The sequence below is a fragment of the Pogona vitticeps genome, chromosome 1, assembly GCF_051106095.1.
Source record: "Pogona vitticeps strain Pit_001003342236 chromosome 1, PviZW2.1, whole genome shotgun sequence".
Lineage (NCBI taxonomy): Eukaryota > Metazoa > Chordata > Lepidosauria > Squamata > Agamidae > Pogona > Pogona vitticeps.
The window spans coordinates 244,504,309-244,523,261 of NC_135783.1; the positions used below are offsets into that span (position 1 = coordinate 244,504,309).

General features: G+C 45.5%; 1 protein-coding gene across 3 annotated transcripts in view; it reads right to left on the reverse strand.

Moving 5' to 3' along the window:
* Positions 1-15,756: 15,756 nt before the first annotated feature.
* The window catches only part of CARNS1 (carnosine synthase 1), a 34,052-nt gene continuing 30,855 nt past the window's right edge, over positions 15,757-18,953 (reverse strand). For all 3 annotated transcript variants that reach the window (XM_072985381.2, XM_020806021.3, XM_072985382.2), the window contains exon 10: positions 15,757-18,696. In XM_072985381.2, the coding sequence (XP_072841482.2) occupies positions 17,464-18,696 (1,233 nt within the window). In that variant the 3' untranslated portion in view covers positions 15,757-17,463. The remainder of the gene's footprint in view (positions 18,697-18,953) is intronic.

Genomic DNA, 18,953 nt, shown 5'->3' on the forward strand with positions numbered 1-18,953 from the left:
ACCGTAACATACTTTTATCTCAATATCAGATGAATCTCATGCAGTAGGTTTCAATCTATAAAATCTTATGCCAAATACAACATTTTAGGCTTTAAGGCATTGCGTTGTTTTTGTTGCAAACGTGTCCAGGCCCCAAGACTCAGCTCTATAAGCTGTGTAAACAGCCTGAACATATGTGGAAGCCAACGTTGCCTGTTCTGTACAGATGTTTACTTCCCAGTTATCTCTATGGCAAAAATATTTGGCACTGGAAAAACAGTTATGTAAAATATGAAGTGTCAATTTATTTATTTATTTATTTATTCAATTTCTACCCCGCCCCTCTAGACAAGGTCTACTCGGGGCGGCTTACAAAAATTAAAACACATTAAAACAATGTAAAAGAATAACTAACATAATGCAATTATTATAATTAATATTATCCAAGATGGCAACATTAAGAACCAGAAAAAAGGGGGAAGGAACTTAGGTGACTGGGGGGAAGGCCTGTCTGAATAACCATGTTTTTAGTTGGTTTTTGAACACACCCAGCGAGGGTGCCAGCCGAATTTCAGTGGGAAGTGTGTTCCACAGCCGAGGGGCAACTGCCGAGAAGGCCCGGTTTCTTGTTTTCTCCTTCCGGGCCTCCCTCGGCGTCAGTCCCCTCAGCCGTCCCTGCTGGCTATGTCGGGTGACTCGGGTAGATCTGGGTGGGAGGAGGCGATCTGCCAAATATTGAGGTCCCAAACCGTTTAGGGCTTTATATGTAATCATTAATACTTTGAAGTCGATGCAGAAACGAATAGGTAACCAGTGCAGTGCAGCCAGAGTGGGGGAGATGTGCTGATATTTTCTCACCCCACTAATAAGCCTGGCTGCTGCATTCTGGACCATCTGGAGTTTCCGCAAGAGCCTCAAAGGCAGCCCCACGTAGAGTGCATTACAATGGTCTAGTCTTGAGATTACGAGCGCGTGGACTAGAGTAGTGAGGGCCCCCCGATCAAGATATGGCCGCAGCTGGGCAATCCGCCATAGATGAAAATAGGCAGAACGGACCACGGACGCCACCTGGGTTTCCATGGTTAGTGCCGGGTCCAGATGTATCCCCAAGCTGCGGACCTCACTCTTTGTGGCAAGGGTCGTCCCTCCAAAAGAAAGGGAGTCACCTATGCCACTGACGGGAGGGCCACCCACCCTCAAGACCTCCGTCTTGTCCGGGTTCAGCCTCAATCCATTTGACTGCATCCATTCCAGTACGGTGTCCAGGCAGCGCTGAAGGGACTGGACGGCATCCACTGAAGTTGGAGTAAAAGAGATGTAGAGCTGTGTGTCATCAGCGTACTGGTGACACGATGCCCCACACCCCCTGATGACCCCGCCCAGCGGCCTCATGAAGATGTTAAACAGCACTGGGGAGATGATCGACCCGTGGAACCCCACAATTGAGATTCCACGGGGCCGAGACATTCTCCCCAATCTGCACTCTCTGGGGGTGGTCCTCCAGGAAGGAGCGGAGCCAGGCAAGTGCCAGGCCGCCGACTCCCAGCTCGGAGAGCCTCCCCAGGAGGATACCGTGGTCGACGGTATCAAAGGCAGCTGAGATGTCGAGGAGGACCAACAAGGACACATTGCCCCCATCGGCCTCCCTCAACAGGTCATCCAGCAGTGCGACCAGTGCCGTCTCTGTACCATAGCGTGGCCTGAAGCCCGACTGAAATGGGTCTAGAGCATTGGTTTCGTCTAAGAGCGCCTGAAGCTGGTCTGCCACCACCCTCTCAACCACTTTGCTGAGGAAGGACACACTGGCGACGGGCCTATAATTGCCAATTTCATCCGCCGCCAGATTTGGTTTCTTCCTGATGGGCCTAATGAGTGTCTCCTTGAGGGCAAGGGGTACCTTGCCCTCCTGGAGAGACCCATTAATTATTGCAGTGGCCCATTCAGTTGTTACTGGCCTGGCTGCTTTGATTAGCCAGGCCGGGCAAGGGTCGAGAGAAGAGGTGGTGGCCCGACAGCGATCAAGCGCCTTGTCTACCAGCTCTGATGTTACAGGCTGAAAAGAATCGAGAATTACCGGGCAGGACGGAGCGCTGGACATCTCTGCTCGATCCATTGTATTTAAAAAAGGAGAAAGGTCACGGCGGATGGCCTCCACTTTGGATTTAAAAAACGCTGCAAATTGGTCAGGTGAGATGCTAGTGGGAGGCCCTTCACCCTGGCCAATTCCGGATAGATCGCGAACTATACGGAAAAGTTCCGCCTGCCGGTTAGAAGCTTCGCTTATCCGGTCAGCGACGTGAGCTCTTCTAGCAGCCTTTACCTTATCAAGGTAATGGTTAGTTGCGATCCTGGCAGCAATCTTATTGTAAGCCGTCGGTTCCTTCCTCCAAGTGCACTCTAGCCGTCTCCTTATTCGCTTCATTGCTCGTAGATCCTGGCTATACCAGGGTCCTGGCCGAGCTCTACTCCGGAGAGGGCGTTTGGGTGCGATCGTGTCAACAGCCCTTGTGGCGGCGGAGAACCAACCATCGACCAGAGCTTCGACAGGAGCGCCAGACAGTGCCGCTGGAATCCCTCTCATGGTATCCTGGAATCTCATGGGATCCAGTAACCTTCGAGGGCGGACCATCAAAATAGGTCCCTGCTCCCTGCGGGGGGGAAGCGCCATTGCGAGGTTACATTTTATCAGGTAATGGTCTGACCATGACAAGGGGACTGACACAAGGTCAGTCACCATCAGACCACGCTCGCTACACTCGGTAGAAAAGACCAGATCAAGCATATGGCCACCCATGTGTGTGGGGCCGTTGACATGTTGGGACAAGTTCAAGAAAGTCATGGTTTCCAAGAACTCAAGAGCTGGCCCGGATACCTCCGCCTCCGCATGGATGTTGAAGTCACCCAGGACCAAAAGTCTCGGGGACTCCAACAGTGCCGCGGAGACGAAGTCCGCCAGCTCCGGTAGGGAGGTGGCTGGGTTGCTGGGAGCGCGGTAACCCAGCAAGATCCCAATACCATCCCTGGCCCCAATCCACACATGGAGAGCCTCCAGACCTGGCCTCACAAGCGAGGAGCGCCTAGTAACCTCTAATGATTTTCTATAAACAATGGCAACTCCCCCCCCCGCCCCTCCAGTCTGCCCTGGTGCTGCACTGCATAACCCGGAGGGCAGGAAAGGGTCAAAGGGACCCCTCCTTCCCTACCCATCCAGGTCTCAGTTATGCATGCCAGGTCTGCATCCTCATCCAGAATAAGGTCTTGTATAAGCTGGGATTTATTGGATACAGACCTGGCGTTCAGAAGCACCAACTTCAGAGTGGAGGGCCAGCTGGGCTGCCTACCTCGATTTTGGCAGTTGGTCACAGTGTCAGAACAGTGAACAGCCTTCAGACATCTGTTCACTGTTCTTCTGACACGAGTAGGCACTGTGCCAACACCTTTATACCTCCCTCTACCTGTTATCACACCGATATTAGACACCTCGCTGGGGAAACAGGCCCTCCTGTCCATGTCAAGAAGGGGGGGGCGGAGAAAGAGGGGGATAGAAAAAAGAAAAACAAAGAACAAAGAAAAAGAATAATACAATGATACAATAAACAATAATAACAAATTAACGTATAATATCTAATAGTGACCTTAAAACATAAAACAAAAATATAATATGTTAAGTTAAACAGAGATTAACCCACCCCACATTACTTCTCCAAATTATATCCAAATTAGAAGATTCAGTAAATTAGAAGATTCAATAAAATTCAAATTATACAATTTAAATAATTACAATATTGGAATTTAAATATACATTTGTTTTAAATGGATTAAACAATAAATAGAATGGGGCAAGCTAATGACACCAAATGGGATAATACAGAATAAAACAAAAAACAACAAAAATTAATAAGGATGGAGTTGTGATGCGGTTTATTTTGCTTAGACCCGTGGTTCTTAACCTTGGGTTACTCAGGTATTTTTGAACTGCAACTCCCAGAAACCCCAGCCAGCACAGCTGGTGAAGGCTTCTGGGAGTTGCAGTCCCACCTGAGTATCCCAAGGTTAAGAACCACTGGCTTAGACTGTGAAAGAACAGTTCCAACTTCAGCCGGTCTATTCAGGAGAGTGGCCATGCTCATGTCACTAATAAACACTTAAATAATGCCTGGTGTGCCATGCCTGCCCAAAGATGTTTCTGCCAGGGGTGACAAACCTTTGGCACAGCAGATGTTTTAGACTACAACTCCCAGAATCCCCAGTTATGTACAGAAGGTTTTTCTAGGGCATCTAAATTGTCATCATCATCCATCCCCCCCCCCACTCTTATGACAGTATCAACAATATCTGGAGGTCCTCATATTAAACATCCCTGAGATCTTTTGTCAGGTTAGCTGTGCTAATGCCCCCTCATCTCCACCCCCCGAGTCTACAAAAAATATATAATCAGAAGCCAGTGTTCATCACAGCTGGCAACTGTACATGGTTAATTCCAGGATGAAACCAAACCATCACAGAAGTTACATCAAAATCCATCTATCAAAGTGTAATTGTTTCCCATATTGCAATAATTTCAGGCAATATCAACTTGTCTAATTCTACAAGCTTTATTTATCTACATTGCTTCCATGTTACATATAAACAAAATTACTTCAGATTTCTTGTAAAATCTAAAAATCTTACAGCTATGAAGAAAATGGTAGACACAAATACTTAAAATATTTCCCTGCAACTTGTAAAATGATGCAAATGTTAAAACTTAAGTTTTAGGTAGAACTTAGATCGTACAGTATTTGAATATAAAATACAGGAGCATATGCTATAAGAGTAAAAAAAAGACAAATTAAGAATGTTTTAAGTTACATCTTAAAAATATAGGGGCTAATAGACTATAAAGGCAGAAAATGTATCTCTTAACGTATTAGAATTCTTAAAAGTAAAAATATATAATGTAAAAAGCTTTATCCTTACTTAAAGGCCATGGGAAAGTTATCAAAGTTGTTACCATATATATAACTTTATGGAGGAAAATAATGACTTCTGTATTTTTTCTCTGTGTTGCTCTGCTGTTTTTCGTTTGTATCCTACCAAATGCTTCCTTCTCTTCATAGATCAGCTGTAGTAGTATTTCTGTGATGCAACACCATGTAGTAAGGGGCTGTATGAGAATGTTGCAGCCATGTCGGTATATCAGATATACCAACTGCATGGGAAAGACACACATGATCTTCTTCCTCACATGGTTGCAGTGTTTGTACCCAGGCCCTGACCATGTGGGATACTTACAGAAAAGGTGAGTCCCACTTGCCTGCATTTGAAAGACACAACTAATAGAAATTCCATCAGCTTTGGTGTCACAAATTCCATTTTATCAGGTTTGATGTCTGTGCAAGATTGTGATGACAGCAAACCAGACTGTTTACAAGTTCAGCAAATGCCAGTTTTCTTAGTTACTTCCAGTATTGCATAAATCCCTGAAACATACTTGTATGCCTTTCTGTTTTTGTCACAGTTTTATGGATTACAGCTGCTATAATACTTGATGATGCAAGGATCTTAATTACATCTCTGAAGAAAAATGTTCAAGCTACAACTGGGATGGGGAATTTCTAGCCTATGGGCTAGATGCAGCCTGTGGGGGTTCCCCATCCAGCCTATAAGCATCTTTTACCATCCTAATGAATGAGCAGGTATAACCTATAGAAGGCTGAGGAATTGAGATCTGATTTATAGCCTAGGAAATGGTTGCTGGGAACTGAGCTCCAGTTAATATAAAATTTTCAAATCTTTACCTTGCATCCAAGGCCATATGGTAAAAATTATATATAACTAGTAATTCAATTAGCTATGAAAAGTACCACTGATTATTAGCTGTACTAGGTGTTCCCACAAGAGGCTGCATTTTAAATAAAAAATCTAGGATGAATGGCCATTCTACTGCAATCCCAATTAAAAAGAAATTTTGCTGGCTTTTGATTAATGTAAAACACACAGGTGTCTTTAGAATTGTCTTCTAAGATTCAGGGTTTAGACTTCTAGGGCAAGTATGTTAGCCATTTACCCTGTAATTTGCACTGGACTGGTCACAGATGAATTTAAATTAAAAAAACATCAACTACATTACATAGGTTCAGTGCAGGGAAGCCCATTGTGGAATGATCTTATTTTCTTGGTTCAGCCAGTAGAAGTGGTCTAAATTGTAGGGATGTACTGTATCTTCAAATTTGGAAATATTCAAAATTCACGGAATAATACCATATTTGGATAGTTCTGAACATCTGTAACAAAAATTCCTAATATTTGGAGTCCCGTTTACTCCTATAGATTAGAAAGCAAAAGGTTGGCTTTTGGCTTGCTCAAGGAAGAAGTGAAAGGGAAGCCCGGAGGGTTTTCTAATCGAGGGTGCCGAGTGAGAGCAAAACCTGTAAATGATGGCTGCACCAAAGAAATCTAGAAGCCGGCACAGACACCAAAAAGTGGGGGTTTTTTGCATTTGTTCTTTTGGATTGGAAAGTGGTGTAGCTGCTTATAAATATCTTGAGCATATGCTCTTAGAATATGCTCTGCTGTATGCATACATTGCAGCAGTTGTCTCGGTGTCCTTTTCTGAACGCTCAAGGTACATTATAAATGAACAGGGAAATATATTAGGTTTAGACGCTTTTGGAGTATATCAGGCAGGGGGAGAAGAGTTTGTTATACACAGACAAATATACAGATTATTCAACAGATATGTATTAATTTCATGATGCTGTGTATGTGTGTGTGATTTTCATTGAAGAGTTTGTGTTCTGCTAAATCGGGATTGCCAGGGACATGGTGGTGCTGCGGGTTAAACCGCAGAAGCCTCTGTGCTGCAAAGTCAGAAGACCAGCAGTCATAAGATCAAATCCACACAACGGAGTGACCTTCCATCGCTTGTCCCAGCTCCTGCCAACCTAGCAGTTCGAAAGCATGTTAAAATGTGAGTAGATAAATAAGTACCACCTCTGTGGGAAGGTAACAGCGTTCTGTGTCTAGTCGCACTGACCACGTGACCACGGAAATTGTTTTTGGACAAACGCTGGCTCTATGGCTTGGAAACAGGGATGAGCACCACGCCCTAGAGTTGGACATGACTGGACTAAATGTCAGGGGGAACCTTTATCTTTACCTATATCGGGATAAAATACTGTTCCTTGGGTAGAGTCTGCAGGTAGTGTGAAACATGAGTGTGGAAGAAGTAGACACCTGGGGAAGGCTGCAGGAATACTGCCTGCACCCACTGCAGTAGTTGAGAGGTGTGGGAGAGGAAAAAGACAGCTTTAAACTGCTGTTATGAGCCCTACCCACTGAAAATCTGTCATCAAGCCACCTTGTTCAGCACTGACACTATGAAAGAGCAGCAGGCAGCAGTACAGGGTGTGTGTGTGGCAGAGAAGCATCTGGTTTAAGGTGGGGCAGACATAAATGAACCTCATATGTGTTTCAGTGACATCTTTGTGCAATCAAGCCATGGCAAGAGGCCAAAAAAGATGGTGAAGAAGGCACTATTCCCCCAAAGAGCTAATGTGTGAGAAGGATGGCATCAGCATTTAGACTGACAGTGTGAATTTGGGCAGCAACAGTGCTGCTGCTTTTTATAGTCTGGAAAGAGACTTATGAAGAGCACCAAACATTGCCTTCCATATCCATACCATGCATCTCTATCATATTCAAGGAAGGGCTTACCTCATTCCCAGCACATCTCTCCTGTGCAAAGTAGCATTTTGGCTGGTGAGAATTTCCCTTCAAGTGCATATACAGTGGTGCCCCGCATAGCGAGGTTAATCTGTTCTGGATTAACCTTCGCTATGTGAAAACTTTGCTAAATGGAACGGGGAAGCCCATTGTTCCAAATGGGCACAAAACTCACCGTTTAGCAAAGTTTCCAGGGTCCGGCAGCCATTTTCGCACCCTCGGTAAGCGAGGGGAAGGCGCGAAAACGCTGCACGCTGCCAGTTTAGGCGTCCGGACACCATTTTGAAACCGCCGAACAGCTGATCTGCGGGCGTCGCAAAGCGAAGATCAGTAAGCGAAATGCTTACCGATCTTCGCTATGCAAGTTTTGCCCATTGGGGCCGACGCTATGCCTCCGCATTAGCGATCCCGAAAATGGGATCGCTATGTGGATTTGTCATTATACGGTGCGCTCGTTAAGTGAGGCACCACTGTACATCTTATGGGGGGAGGAGACTGAGGGGACTCAGGTGGCCCGTATTTCAGAAGCATGTGACACTAAAATTACCCTTACCCTTACCCCTCCAGCTGCACTTGCCCCACCAGTTGCTTGAATTAGTAGTGATAACAAGTTAGCAATCTTTGTTAGGAGCATGCAGTCAAAAAACTGGAGCTGTCAAGAGGTCAATAATCTGGAAGCCTTTTCTACACTGCAACAGTTGCTCGCATGGCTGAGTTGCATGCACTGCAAGAAGGTGCATGTAACTAGAGGTAAAGCGTGGGCAGAACTTGGACCACCTCTCCAATAGTAGCATGTTCAACCACCAGAAGACACAGGGCATTGCTGCTGGCAAATAAAATGGGTACCATGAGGGCAAATGGCTTACTAATTATGAATGGTAAGAGTCATTAGAGGGCAGAGGTTGAGTAACAAGCCCAGGCAAGGTCGATGGGGGAGGTGGAAGGATGCAAATGTCAGACCTACATCTTAAGTTCCAGGCTACCCTGAAGGAACTTGGAGGGATGCAGGAAAAAGCCTTCTGCAAGAACAAAAATAGCAGAATTACTTGTTGCCTAGGGGAAATGATAGTCCTGAATGACCATTCATGCAAGGTTGTGTCTAGTAACTGGTATAGCAGCAGTTGGTGGGAGCACAGATATTTGAGAAAAAGATGCCTGTCTCTCCATGACAGGATATTGTTGGGAGGTGGAAACATCAGGCATAGGGCAACATACAAGGGCGGGATACAGGTGCACTCTCAACATTCAAGAGGACCTGAAAAACATGCCCAAAGCAGTGGAGTCTAGCTACAGAAACACAAAGTCTGTTTGTCACAGACAATGGGGCATATGTGGTGGCAGTTCATGGCCCACACTCTCAATCTAGTCGTTCAGGGTGCTTTGCGGGGTATGGAAGAAACATGCATACTTAATATAATTGAGTGGGCAGGGCATTTTCATCATAGTATCCAGAACAGTGAGCTGTTGCAGCAGAGACAAGAAAAATTGAGACTGCTACTACATCAAGCTAATCCGGGATGTGAAAACTCAATGGCACTCCACTTCCTACCTGCTTGAAAAAGGGCTGGGGCAGCAAAGAACTGGAGATTTCCATTGGTGTGGCTTCTGGTCTGGGCAGAGAAGAGTGGGGTCATTATAGGTCAAGTGATCTATGTCCTCCAAAGTTTTGATAGTGCAATCAGCATGGGGAGATAGCGTTACAGGACATGGTTGGCATGATGGAAGGCATAATGAGGTGATAGTCTTGGTGGATGGGGGATTTGTTAGAAGAAAAGCACTTTTTCCATCCTGAAGTGGTGGCCCTGGCCAAGAAGGATCTGCTGCACTACAAGTTTCCCTTCCTTGTTGAAGAAGGTGGATCATGTTCTAGCAACCATTTTGGACCCCCAAGTTAAACAACAGGGAATAGATATTAAGCAGCAAGAAGAGGAGGTCAGTGCCAGCCAACTTTCCATTACATGCAGCAGCAGCTAATGAAGAAGGTCTAGCTAAGCACCAAGAGATCACACAGAGCAGGAAGAAACTAACCACATTCATAGCATGCCAAACAGGAGTGCCAGCAGTTATAGTGTAGAGTTCAATTCCCTCACTCCTGCAAAAGCAGGTCAAGCTTTCTGGAATATTGTCTTGACCAGCATGGCAAGGGCCTGTCCTCTAGAGACACCCCCACACACACACACACAAACATCAGAAGACATGGCAGAGGCATACATGCAGGAGCCTTGTAAGCCAAAAGAGACTGATCCCTTGTCTTATTGGGCTGAGAAGGAATCTTTTGGGGTAGGTTTGGCCAAAGTGGCAGTGGGAGAGTTTTCTCTCAGTCAGAGAACACTGAGTCCAAACTGCTCCCACCTGGAACCTGGAAAAACTTATTTTCCTTAAGGTCACCTTACCATTGCTGAGCTTCCCTGAAATCCCCTTTTAGCAAGAGAGAAGAGCACACTCTGCTCACAGGACTAGGTATGCCATGCTTCGGTTTGCTGCCCCCTCCTTCTCCCTTTCATTCATCCAACCGTGACTTCAAGATTGTGCCCACTCACTCAACTGTGCTGTGCCCCATGCTACTGGCAGTTCCCACCCACCACAGGCGACCTGCTCTTCCAATCTGTCTGCCAGTGCTGCCCAAGGTATTTGCCCACTCCCCACGGCAAGCTGTCCTCTGCTTCCCCAACGCTGCTGGGGAATGATCTGCTGGCATTCCCACTGTTCAGGGTTCAATCAGGATGCCCATTAGTTATTTCCTAACACCAGGTAAACCCATTTATTCGGCTTAAATTGAATGTTCCTGGTCATTTAACTAAATTCCTAATTCCAACTCTGTTAAGAGGCATTGCCTTGTTCCTGGACATTCTTTCCTCCCCTAGCTAAAAAGAAATTCTTTGAGTTTCAAAAAGGCAGAGAAGGGGGAGCCACCCCACCCCCAGATTGCCTGGCTTATCTGGTTTAAGAGAAAGTACTTGAAGCTCTGCATTCAGTTTTGTTTTATGTATAGCTTGATGCTGTAACAATAAAGTATGTATGTATCTGTTCCTTTATTTACATTGTTTCCATGATTATGTGGCTTTTTCCTGATTTTTCCTAATAACTAGGCACTGCTGGCTGTTGGTCTTCTTTACTTGTATCAGTTTTGTACTGTTTAAAATTCTGGACATGTATGAAATACAGTATAGGTAAAATTAAAATCAAATTAACTATTTTTGACCAGAATTGGGTTACTTCTATAGGTTGGCTATTTACTAGATCTTTTTTGAACACATAGTAAGTTATAAACTGCATGCATATAAGTGCAGCTTTGATTGCATTTCTCCACAGTCACAGAAGATCTGTCCTGTATCCAAGTAGCCCCATTTTACTTGATTATTTCTTTGTTCTTTCTACTTCACTTCAGTCTATTAAGAGACTTACAAATGGCCCAGCTAGTCTTATCCTAGTGGAAGACACTCTTCAACATTCATCCAGTTGGCAAAGTGTTCCCCCCCCCCACAGGTTTAGCCTAGCCTCTTCTGGTTTACTATTTAAAGCTTGAGACGGGTGTAGAAAACTGGCTGATGGGTGTGCATTCTTTTTGTTTGGCACAATCACTGGGAAGATGTCAGAGGACACAGGGAAACCCTTTAAAAAGGTTTGACTGTGTTTGTGGTTTTTAAAGGGGAAAATAATGACTACATAGTATTCATATTATTGATTATAACAGAGTCCTGGATATTTGGAAATTCTGAATTGGATTCTGAATCCAAAGATCTGTAATTTTTAATTCCAAATACAAATAGATGCTAGTGCACATTTCTACTAAATTTGTTCCAGTCACAGTAATGCTTTTGTCTTCTTTTTGCCCAGTGGACTTGCCTGACCTGATGCAAAGAGGTGCTCACAGAGGTGTCAGTTCCCCCCAACCAAGTCCCATTTGTCTCCAAGCCATCTCTTTTTTAAAAAAGTTTCAACCCAGCACTATTGCTAGGGCACTTCGTAGAATGAGAGAAAGGTGGAGGTTGCCAATTAGCACTTTTTAGCACCTTAATGCAGTTTCTTGCTCTGGATAAATCTAAGCTCTCTGCCTCTGCTGACTCTGCCAAATGGTTATCTAGCTACAATGATTTCACCCATGGAAACCCAATTTCCACAGGTGTGAATCACAGTGGATCAAACTGTATTTTCTCCGCTGTGTAATTGCACTCCTAGTCTGCAGTGAAATATACAGTACAATGAAAACACAGTCACAGATTGAAAATAGAATAACGGGAGAAAATACAAATAAGACTCCCAAGATCCTAATCATAGCTGACAGGCTTTTAATGCTTGTCTAAGTATTTCTAGAAATAGAACTTTCACAACTTCCTTGGGCAACTTGTTCCAATTTCTACAAATAATTACATCTAAATTGCTCATGTATTGCTTCTTGTCCTATCTTCAGGGTCCCTTATAAGCCATTCCTGTCCAAGATTTTAATGACACATTTTTAGATATATGAAAACTGTAAGTTCTCACATTTCCCCATTCTCCTTTCATCCAAATCATGTATTTTTGGATGAAACGTGTCAACACTGTTCATTTGGCAACTCTCATGGGCTCTTTGTCTGAAGGTCTGTATTTCTTGACAATCTCACTGAATTTTGGAGCACCTTTAAGAGCTATGGATGGTACTATTCTTTTTAAACCGGTGCATTAGTTGGAATGCTTTGGAAGTTATTTGCTTGCACTCCAAGGACTGTAACTGGTGATGCTGATGAACTCTATGGGAATCAATTTGTGGTCTTCCTCATGACACCAGTATTGTTTAAAATATACATGAAATAATGGAGAGTTGTGGAGGGGTATAAATGTGTTTGTAATAGACACATGTATAATCCCTAAAACACAGGTGTGATTGACTAGGTCATAAATCAGTGTCTGGAGACCCTTATTTCAGTGGTTAAAGATAAGGGTGAATGCAGGTAAGATGGAGGTGAAGCTGGTGGGGAATCTCCATCCTTGGAATATTCCATGTACCTGTGATGTGAACAAGTCTGTTGTCTTAATTACTCTGGACTTCACTACTGGATGAGCAGGCAGTAGTTATGTCTATTAGTAGCATGTTGCTTGCTGCATCCACTATAGAGGCTCTGACACTTTTAGGAGGGACCTCTATAATTCAGCAAAACTTTTACAGCTTCTGTAATATAATGTGATCTTTGGACATGCCCTTGGAAGATACTGTACCTTGGGATCTGAAGTAAGATGCTGCTGCTGACTTCTTGGCAACCACCGAGAGGAATGAGCACATCCTAGGAACACCAAGCCACTGCGGCTACTTTTTTGTTCCCAAATTCAGTTCAAGGCACTTACCTTATTGCTGGCTCACAGCAGTGCAAAATGCAGGCTGCACAGGGCATTGCACCTACATCTTACACTCTGTGTTTACTCAACAGGATACTTTCCATTGCTTTTGGCTCTGATATTTTGTAGATATTTTCTCCAGTTCTAAACATGCTGGTGGTTGCAAATAAGCTTTATTTATTATTACATGAGGTCTTTTACTACCAAATGACTTTCGAACAGGGGTCAGTAACTAGAAGAGCCCAAAGTTAAATCCTGCCTGAGGGCTGGCACTGGCCTTTTAAATTGCCAGTGTAGACTACATCTGTGGAAAAACACATCTGTGATAACAGGAACTGTTGGCAGGGTGCCTTATTTTTAAAAAATGGACACTGGCCATTCATTGCTTTTCCTCCAGGAAAAGTAATTACTCAATGGCATTAGTCACAACTGCTACATTGTGATCTGACACTGGGCAGCTTTGGGCTCAATTTCTATGAGAAATCCAGATTTCCTTTGCTATATCTATATATTTATATTTTGCTTTACTCGCTGTTAGGTACCCAGTAGGGTGCAGTGGATAAGTGACAAACTAGGGTGAGAAGACGTGAATTCAAATCCCCACTAAGCCATGAACACTAATTGGAGGAGTGGAACTGGTAAAACCACCACTTAATAAAGATCTTACTTACCTTGAAAGCCCTATTAGAGCCACTGTTAAGTTGATTCTGACTTGACAGCACTTGTGTAACTAACTTACTCATTATTAATGAAGGGATAGTGAACTGAAAAGTACCCCAAAAATGTACTCATTCATTAATCTGTCTCCATGCTAAATGCAGATTCTTAGTCTTGCTGCTTCTAGAATGGGAAACCACATGTCTTTAAATTGTTTAGATGTTTACCGAGTAGTAGTTTGAATGGACTTTATTGCCCAATTTTTTATCACATTAGTTGCCTTGAGTGTATTTTAAGTGGCAAGATAGGATAGAATGTAATAAAATGAATTTAATTAGCTGTTGTCTTCTATAGCATCATATCCATAGATTGTAGTTAAAATCCTATTCAGGAGTGGGAAACCCTGGGGGGGGAGGGTTAGGATTGAATCTCTCTAGCTCTTTGCAGGTTGGATGATATTACAAGACATGCTCTGTATTATCATTTTAGTGGGCAGGGACTTCTCCAGCATATATTTTTGCCAGGATTACTCTTTCCAATAAAGGAGAGGCAAAGTCTAATCTTTGAACTCAGCCTTCTCCTAGAAGTGGTTGGCTGAGTGGTTGGTTGGTAGGAGGTGGTGGGAAAGCTTGGACATCTACAGTATTAGCCCAAAATTCTCTATCCCTGTTGTGCAGTATGGGGCTAGTAATGTTAGCTAGGTATCTGGCTGAAGAGCAAGAGCCTGCCAGTTTGATTCCTCACTGTGCCTCCCGTAAGTAGAGCCAGCCTGTATGGCCTTGAGCAAGCTGCAAAGTCCCAGAGCACCCCAAGAAGGGAATGGTAAACCACTTCTGAGTACTCTCTACCAGGAAAATTCTGAAAAGGGTCATCATAAAATAGAACTGACTTGATGGCACACAAATATTATGCTAGAACTAGACTGCAAACATACTTTCTGTCTGGACAAACAGCTGTGAGTCTGCTACTCATGTTGAGGAGAGGCAATGTATGGACTGGATCTCAATATCCAGGATGCAATGAATTCTGAGATATCTTAGGATCCATAAAGGAAGTGGTTAAAAACTATAAGATATTAATGGGACGGGATCATGCATCTTCCACAATGAAGAGAATTAGCTTGGCAGTTACTCTCCCCCCCCCCCCAATTCATTCTTCCTGGCAACAGTTCCTTTTCTGCTTTTGGACTTCTTTCCTTTACTCTCCTCAAAGCCCCCTGCCCAAGCACTCTTCTCACACTACCTAGCAACCCTCATCGTGGCCAAAGTGTTGCAAATTCAGGGAAAACATGGACTTGCTTCATGAATGGAAGTTCATGCAAATTAAGGAAGTTTGCCTTGTTTTCTCCATCATTGAACTCACACAACCTGGTGTTCTTCATAGAACATTTTTGGAATTCATGGCCACTCTGGTCTCGGTACAAATGATCGTTTTGTAGTAAGAAGACAGATGTTTGGCATGGGTCCAGTGAAGGAAGCCTTGGTTCTGGTAGCAGGACCCGAAAACTGTCATGCTTTATCCAGAGAAGACTGGTTCTTCTGATGACTTGGTTACTATGCTGGTGAAGGACAGGTAACAGCAGAACCGAGGTCAGCGTCTGGAAAGCACAACTACTCCTACCTTAGCTTTCATGATGCAGAGCAAGTTATTTTGTTAACTTAAGACAAAGGCCTTTTTACTTTCCCTTTGGAAAGGAGGGAGGGGGTGATGGACACATTCCAGTCCAACTGCTTCAATAACCCCCAATAGAAGAGAATGCAGTACCCTGTAAAAGCCAGTGCCCAAGGCAATATACAGTTGAAGCAGCGTTCTGGTATGAGTAAGGAAGCACAGTATTTTTTTCTTCCTGTAAGATGGTGTAGAGCCAAACTCTGGAATGCAAATTCCCTTTCCCCTTTAGGAACAGCTATCCACAGAGGCACCTGGAAGCCCTTCTGAAGCAAACCGATCCACAGGCATTGGAAAGGGTCTCCTCCACCCAGCGAAGTCATCTCAAATCCATTTGCCTCTCAGCACATCTTCAACATCCATTTTCTTTCAGCCATTCTGAATGGAAGCTGAGCTGTGGAGCAGGTGCAAATAACACCTCTGCAGTCAGGATATTTTTACATGGCATTTTATTGGGGGAGGAACTACTATGCCTGCCTGATTACAGAAGCGGCAGTGGAGGACTAGACAGGAAGCTAGGCAGGGGCGTGAGTCTGTTTAAGAGGCCACATCTAACTAACGGCCCTGCTGTTAGTCACTCAGTGGTGGGACCTCTGAAGCTCCCAATCCCTGCCACCACCCCCCCCCTTTCCTGGCAGCAGTCATTTTGCACCCTGTGGTCCTTTAGTTGCCTCCTCCTCCTGCCGCTTCTCTGCCTTTTGTTACGAAAGCAGCAGCAAGTCAGTGAACTATGACAAAGACGAGAGACTCTTCCACTGTGCCAATCAGAGCTCTATTTGTTTTTTACTTCTTTCTCTTTATGCTGGTTATAGGTGTTTTTGAAGATGCTGGTGCTAGGTAACATTACCGATTGGAGAACAGTTAGATTAATGGATGAAGCATTGCTACTTCTTCATAATTCAAAGGGGTAGCAAGGCTGTGGCTTATTGCAAAAACACTCAGGAATGCTGGCACTACAATTACTTAGTTGTGTAGGGTCTTCAAGGGCACAGGGATTCCCTTGGAAGGCTTGTTATTTTACGTTGTCAGCAGTGCAGGCGCTGCAGTCTTTTGCAAGAGTTTTGTGTACTAATGGGTTATTGTGCTTGGAAGAGCTGTCACAGTGCTGCTCTACTATCGTATCTTTTAGGGTATTACAGAGATGGGGAGATAGTTACAGCAGGTTGTCTCATGAGCAGATGGCGAGTTCCCTCCTGCCTGGAAATGCATGCTAGGCATTACCACTGAATTTCTATTACTGTACCCTGCATTATTTCTATGATTACCCAATAAATACAGCCTTGTGTGTACTCATTAGCTTCTAAAAAGATCATGAGGCACTAGGATGTTAATTGTGGGGTTGGCAAATGCTGAGGCAGCAGAACTAGCTTGCTAAATGTCTTCATGTTCTGCTGCTCTGTAAAATGTCAGTTATTCTAGGCTTGCATGTGGCCCTTTTGTTACAGTAGGCTGGCCAAGACATTTTTTAGGGCATAGCCTGTAAATTGGTGGAATCTGCAAGATTGGATCCAGGAAAGAGCTTGTGCTCAAGATCAGCACATGCCGATTTACTCAAATGATCACTGCCTGATGAGAGACTGGAAAATATTTGACCCCAAGCCCTCTTTTCCACTGATTTTTTGAAGTGTTAGGAAGGTTCTCTCTAGGGCTCATCTGGCTGGAAAGCAACAGCCTTTCCTCAGTGGAAGAAAGAGAAGATGAAGAGGCTGGGACTTGCCTCTGTAAAAGGCTTTGGGGAGGAGAAAGCCAGGAACAAAGATGTGAGACATTTAACAAGAACTGCAAATAAAGGGAAAGGAGACAATTTCTTCACTGTGACAATAGAGGAATGGTGGGACACTGCAATTATTTGCATCTCCTCCCAACAAAAGCAGGGTCAGCCCCTTTGAGAGTGTGAGGGGTGTGGGCGTGGCACTTACCAGAGATGGCACCAGATGATGCCACACTCCTTTCCTGAGGGAGACAGCAGCCACTTGACAAGACTGTAGGAAACAGGGTGTTTGTGCAGTACAAACCCCAGTTGTAAGTGAGGGAGTAAGTAAGTAAGGAAAGGGCAATGTAGGAGAGGGACAGACAAGGCTCCCTCTCTGGAGCAGGTGCAAGATCAATTCCAGATTGAGGGAACCATGATCTCCAAGGCTATTTAAAGTGAGAGAGAAAGTGGGCAACGGGATAGTGTGCGGAGTCGATGCCCAGAACCTGGCAGATGCCTAGAAGCTTGAGGCACGCCTCGTGGCGACTAGAGCTGGCACAAGCCACATGGCAATAGGGCTCCTCATACTCGCTAGACACCAGCTCATCATCAAGCAGGTTGAGGCGGATGACGCCCCGCTCGTGCAGGGCCTGGAGTGTCTCCAGGCTGGCAGTGGACTTGAGGACCTGCAGGTGCTGGGAGACCAAGCACATCACTCCCACCAGGTGCATGCGGGGACGAGAGCGGGCCCGCAAGAGGGGTGCCACCCCACAGGCAATCATGGCAGAGGCCAGCATGATGTCTACGCCGTAGATCTCCTGAATCCAGTCGCGGAGGTAGAAGCCACCCATGCGGGGGTTGATTTCAATCAGCTTGGGGCCAGCCACCGTCATCTTCAGCTCCACATTGAAGACACCATCAGTGAGGCCGCAGCCTAAGCAACACTGGTAGGCAGCATGGATGAGCTGCGCCTCGCGGTCAGGGGGCAGACAAGTGGGCATGCAGGCTGCTGTCTCAGTGAAGTTGGGCACTCGGGTGGGCCCATTATCAGAGACGAAAGCCCCCAGCATCCGCCCTTCATAGATCACCAGATCTACATCATGCTCCGTGCCAGAGACGTACTCCATCAGGAGCATAGCATTGCCCCAGCCAAGCCCGATGCCTGGATGGTCCGAGTCATCTTGCAGATCCCTGGAGATCTTGTCAAAGTGCAGGTGGCACTGCTGGGCATCCTCCACCAACTTGACCCCCACAGCCCCTGCCCCGTACTCTAACTTCATGACCCCAGGAAAGTTGATGTGGCCGGCGGCTCGTTCCACATCTGCGTGGCTCTCCAGGTGGCAGCAGGGCACTGCGTACAGCGCTGCTGAGGGCCAGCGAGCCCCCTCCTTGCGCCTCCGCAGCAAATGGAGGTGAGTGCGGCTCTTCTGCTTGGCCACCTTCATGGCGGTGGGGGAGCTGCAGCGCAGGCCCAACCCTTCGCACACCAGGGCCGTCAGGACCATGCAGTCATCCCAGTAGGACAGGCAGCCGTCCAGATGCAGGCCCCGCTCCCGCACCAGCCCCAGCAGTTGCTGGGCATGCTCCTCGTCCCTCTTGTGGTCTGTGGTGTCATAATGGATGAAGGTCTGCACCAGCTGGGAGGCAAAGTGGTTGGGATCGGACTCCACCAGGTGGATCTGGGGATGGGAAAGATGAGAAAAAAAAAGAAAGGAAGGAAAGAAGGAAGGAAGGAAGAGGGAGAGAGATGGGGAAGGAGAGGGAGAGCGAGAGGAAGCAGGGGTGGGAAGGAGGGAAGGGCAGACACAGGAGGGCAGAGATGCAGAGAAGGTGGGAGAAAAATCAGAGATGTGTCACTTGTGGCCGTATCAGAGAAGGCCAGCTCCTTGGGACCAGGCTCACCACATCATAGCAGCCCTCTGGGAAGGAGGCATCA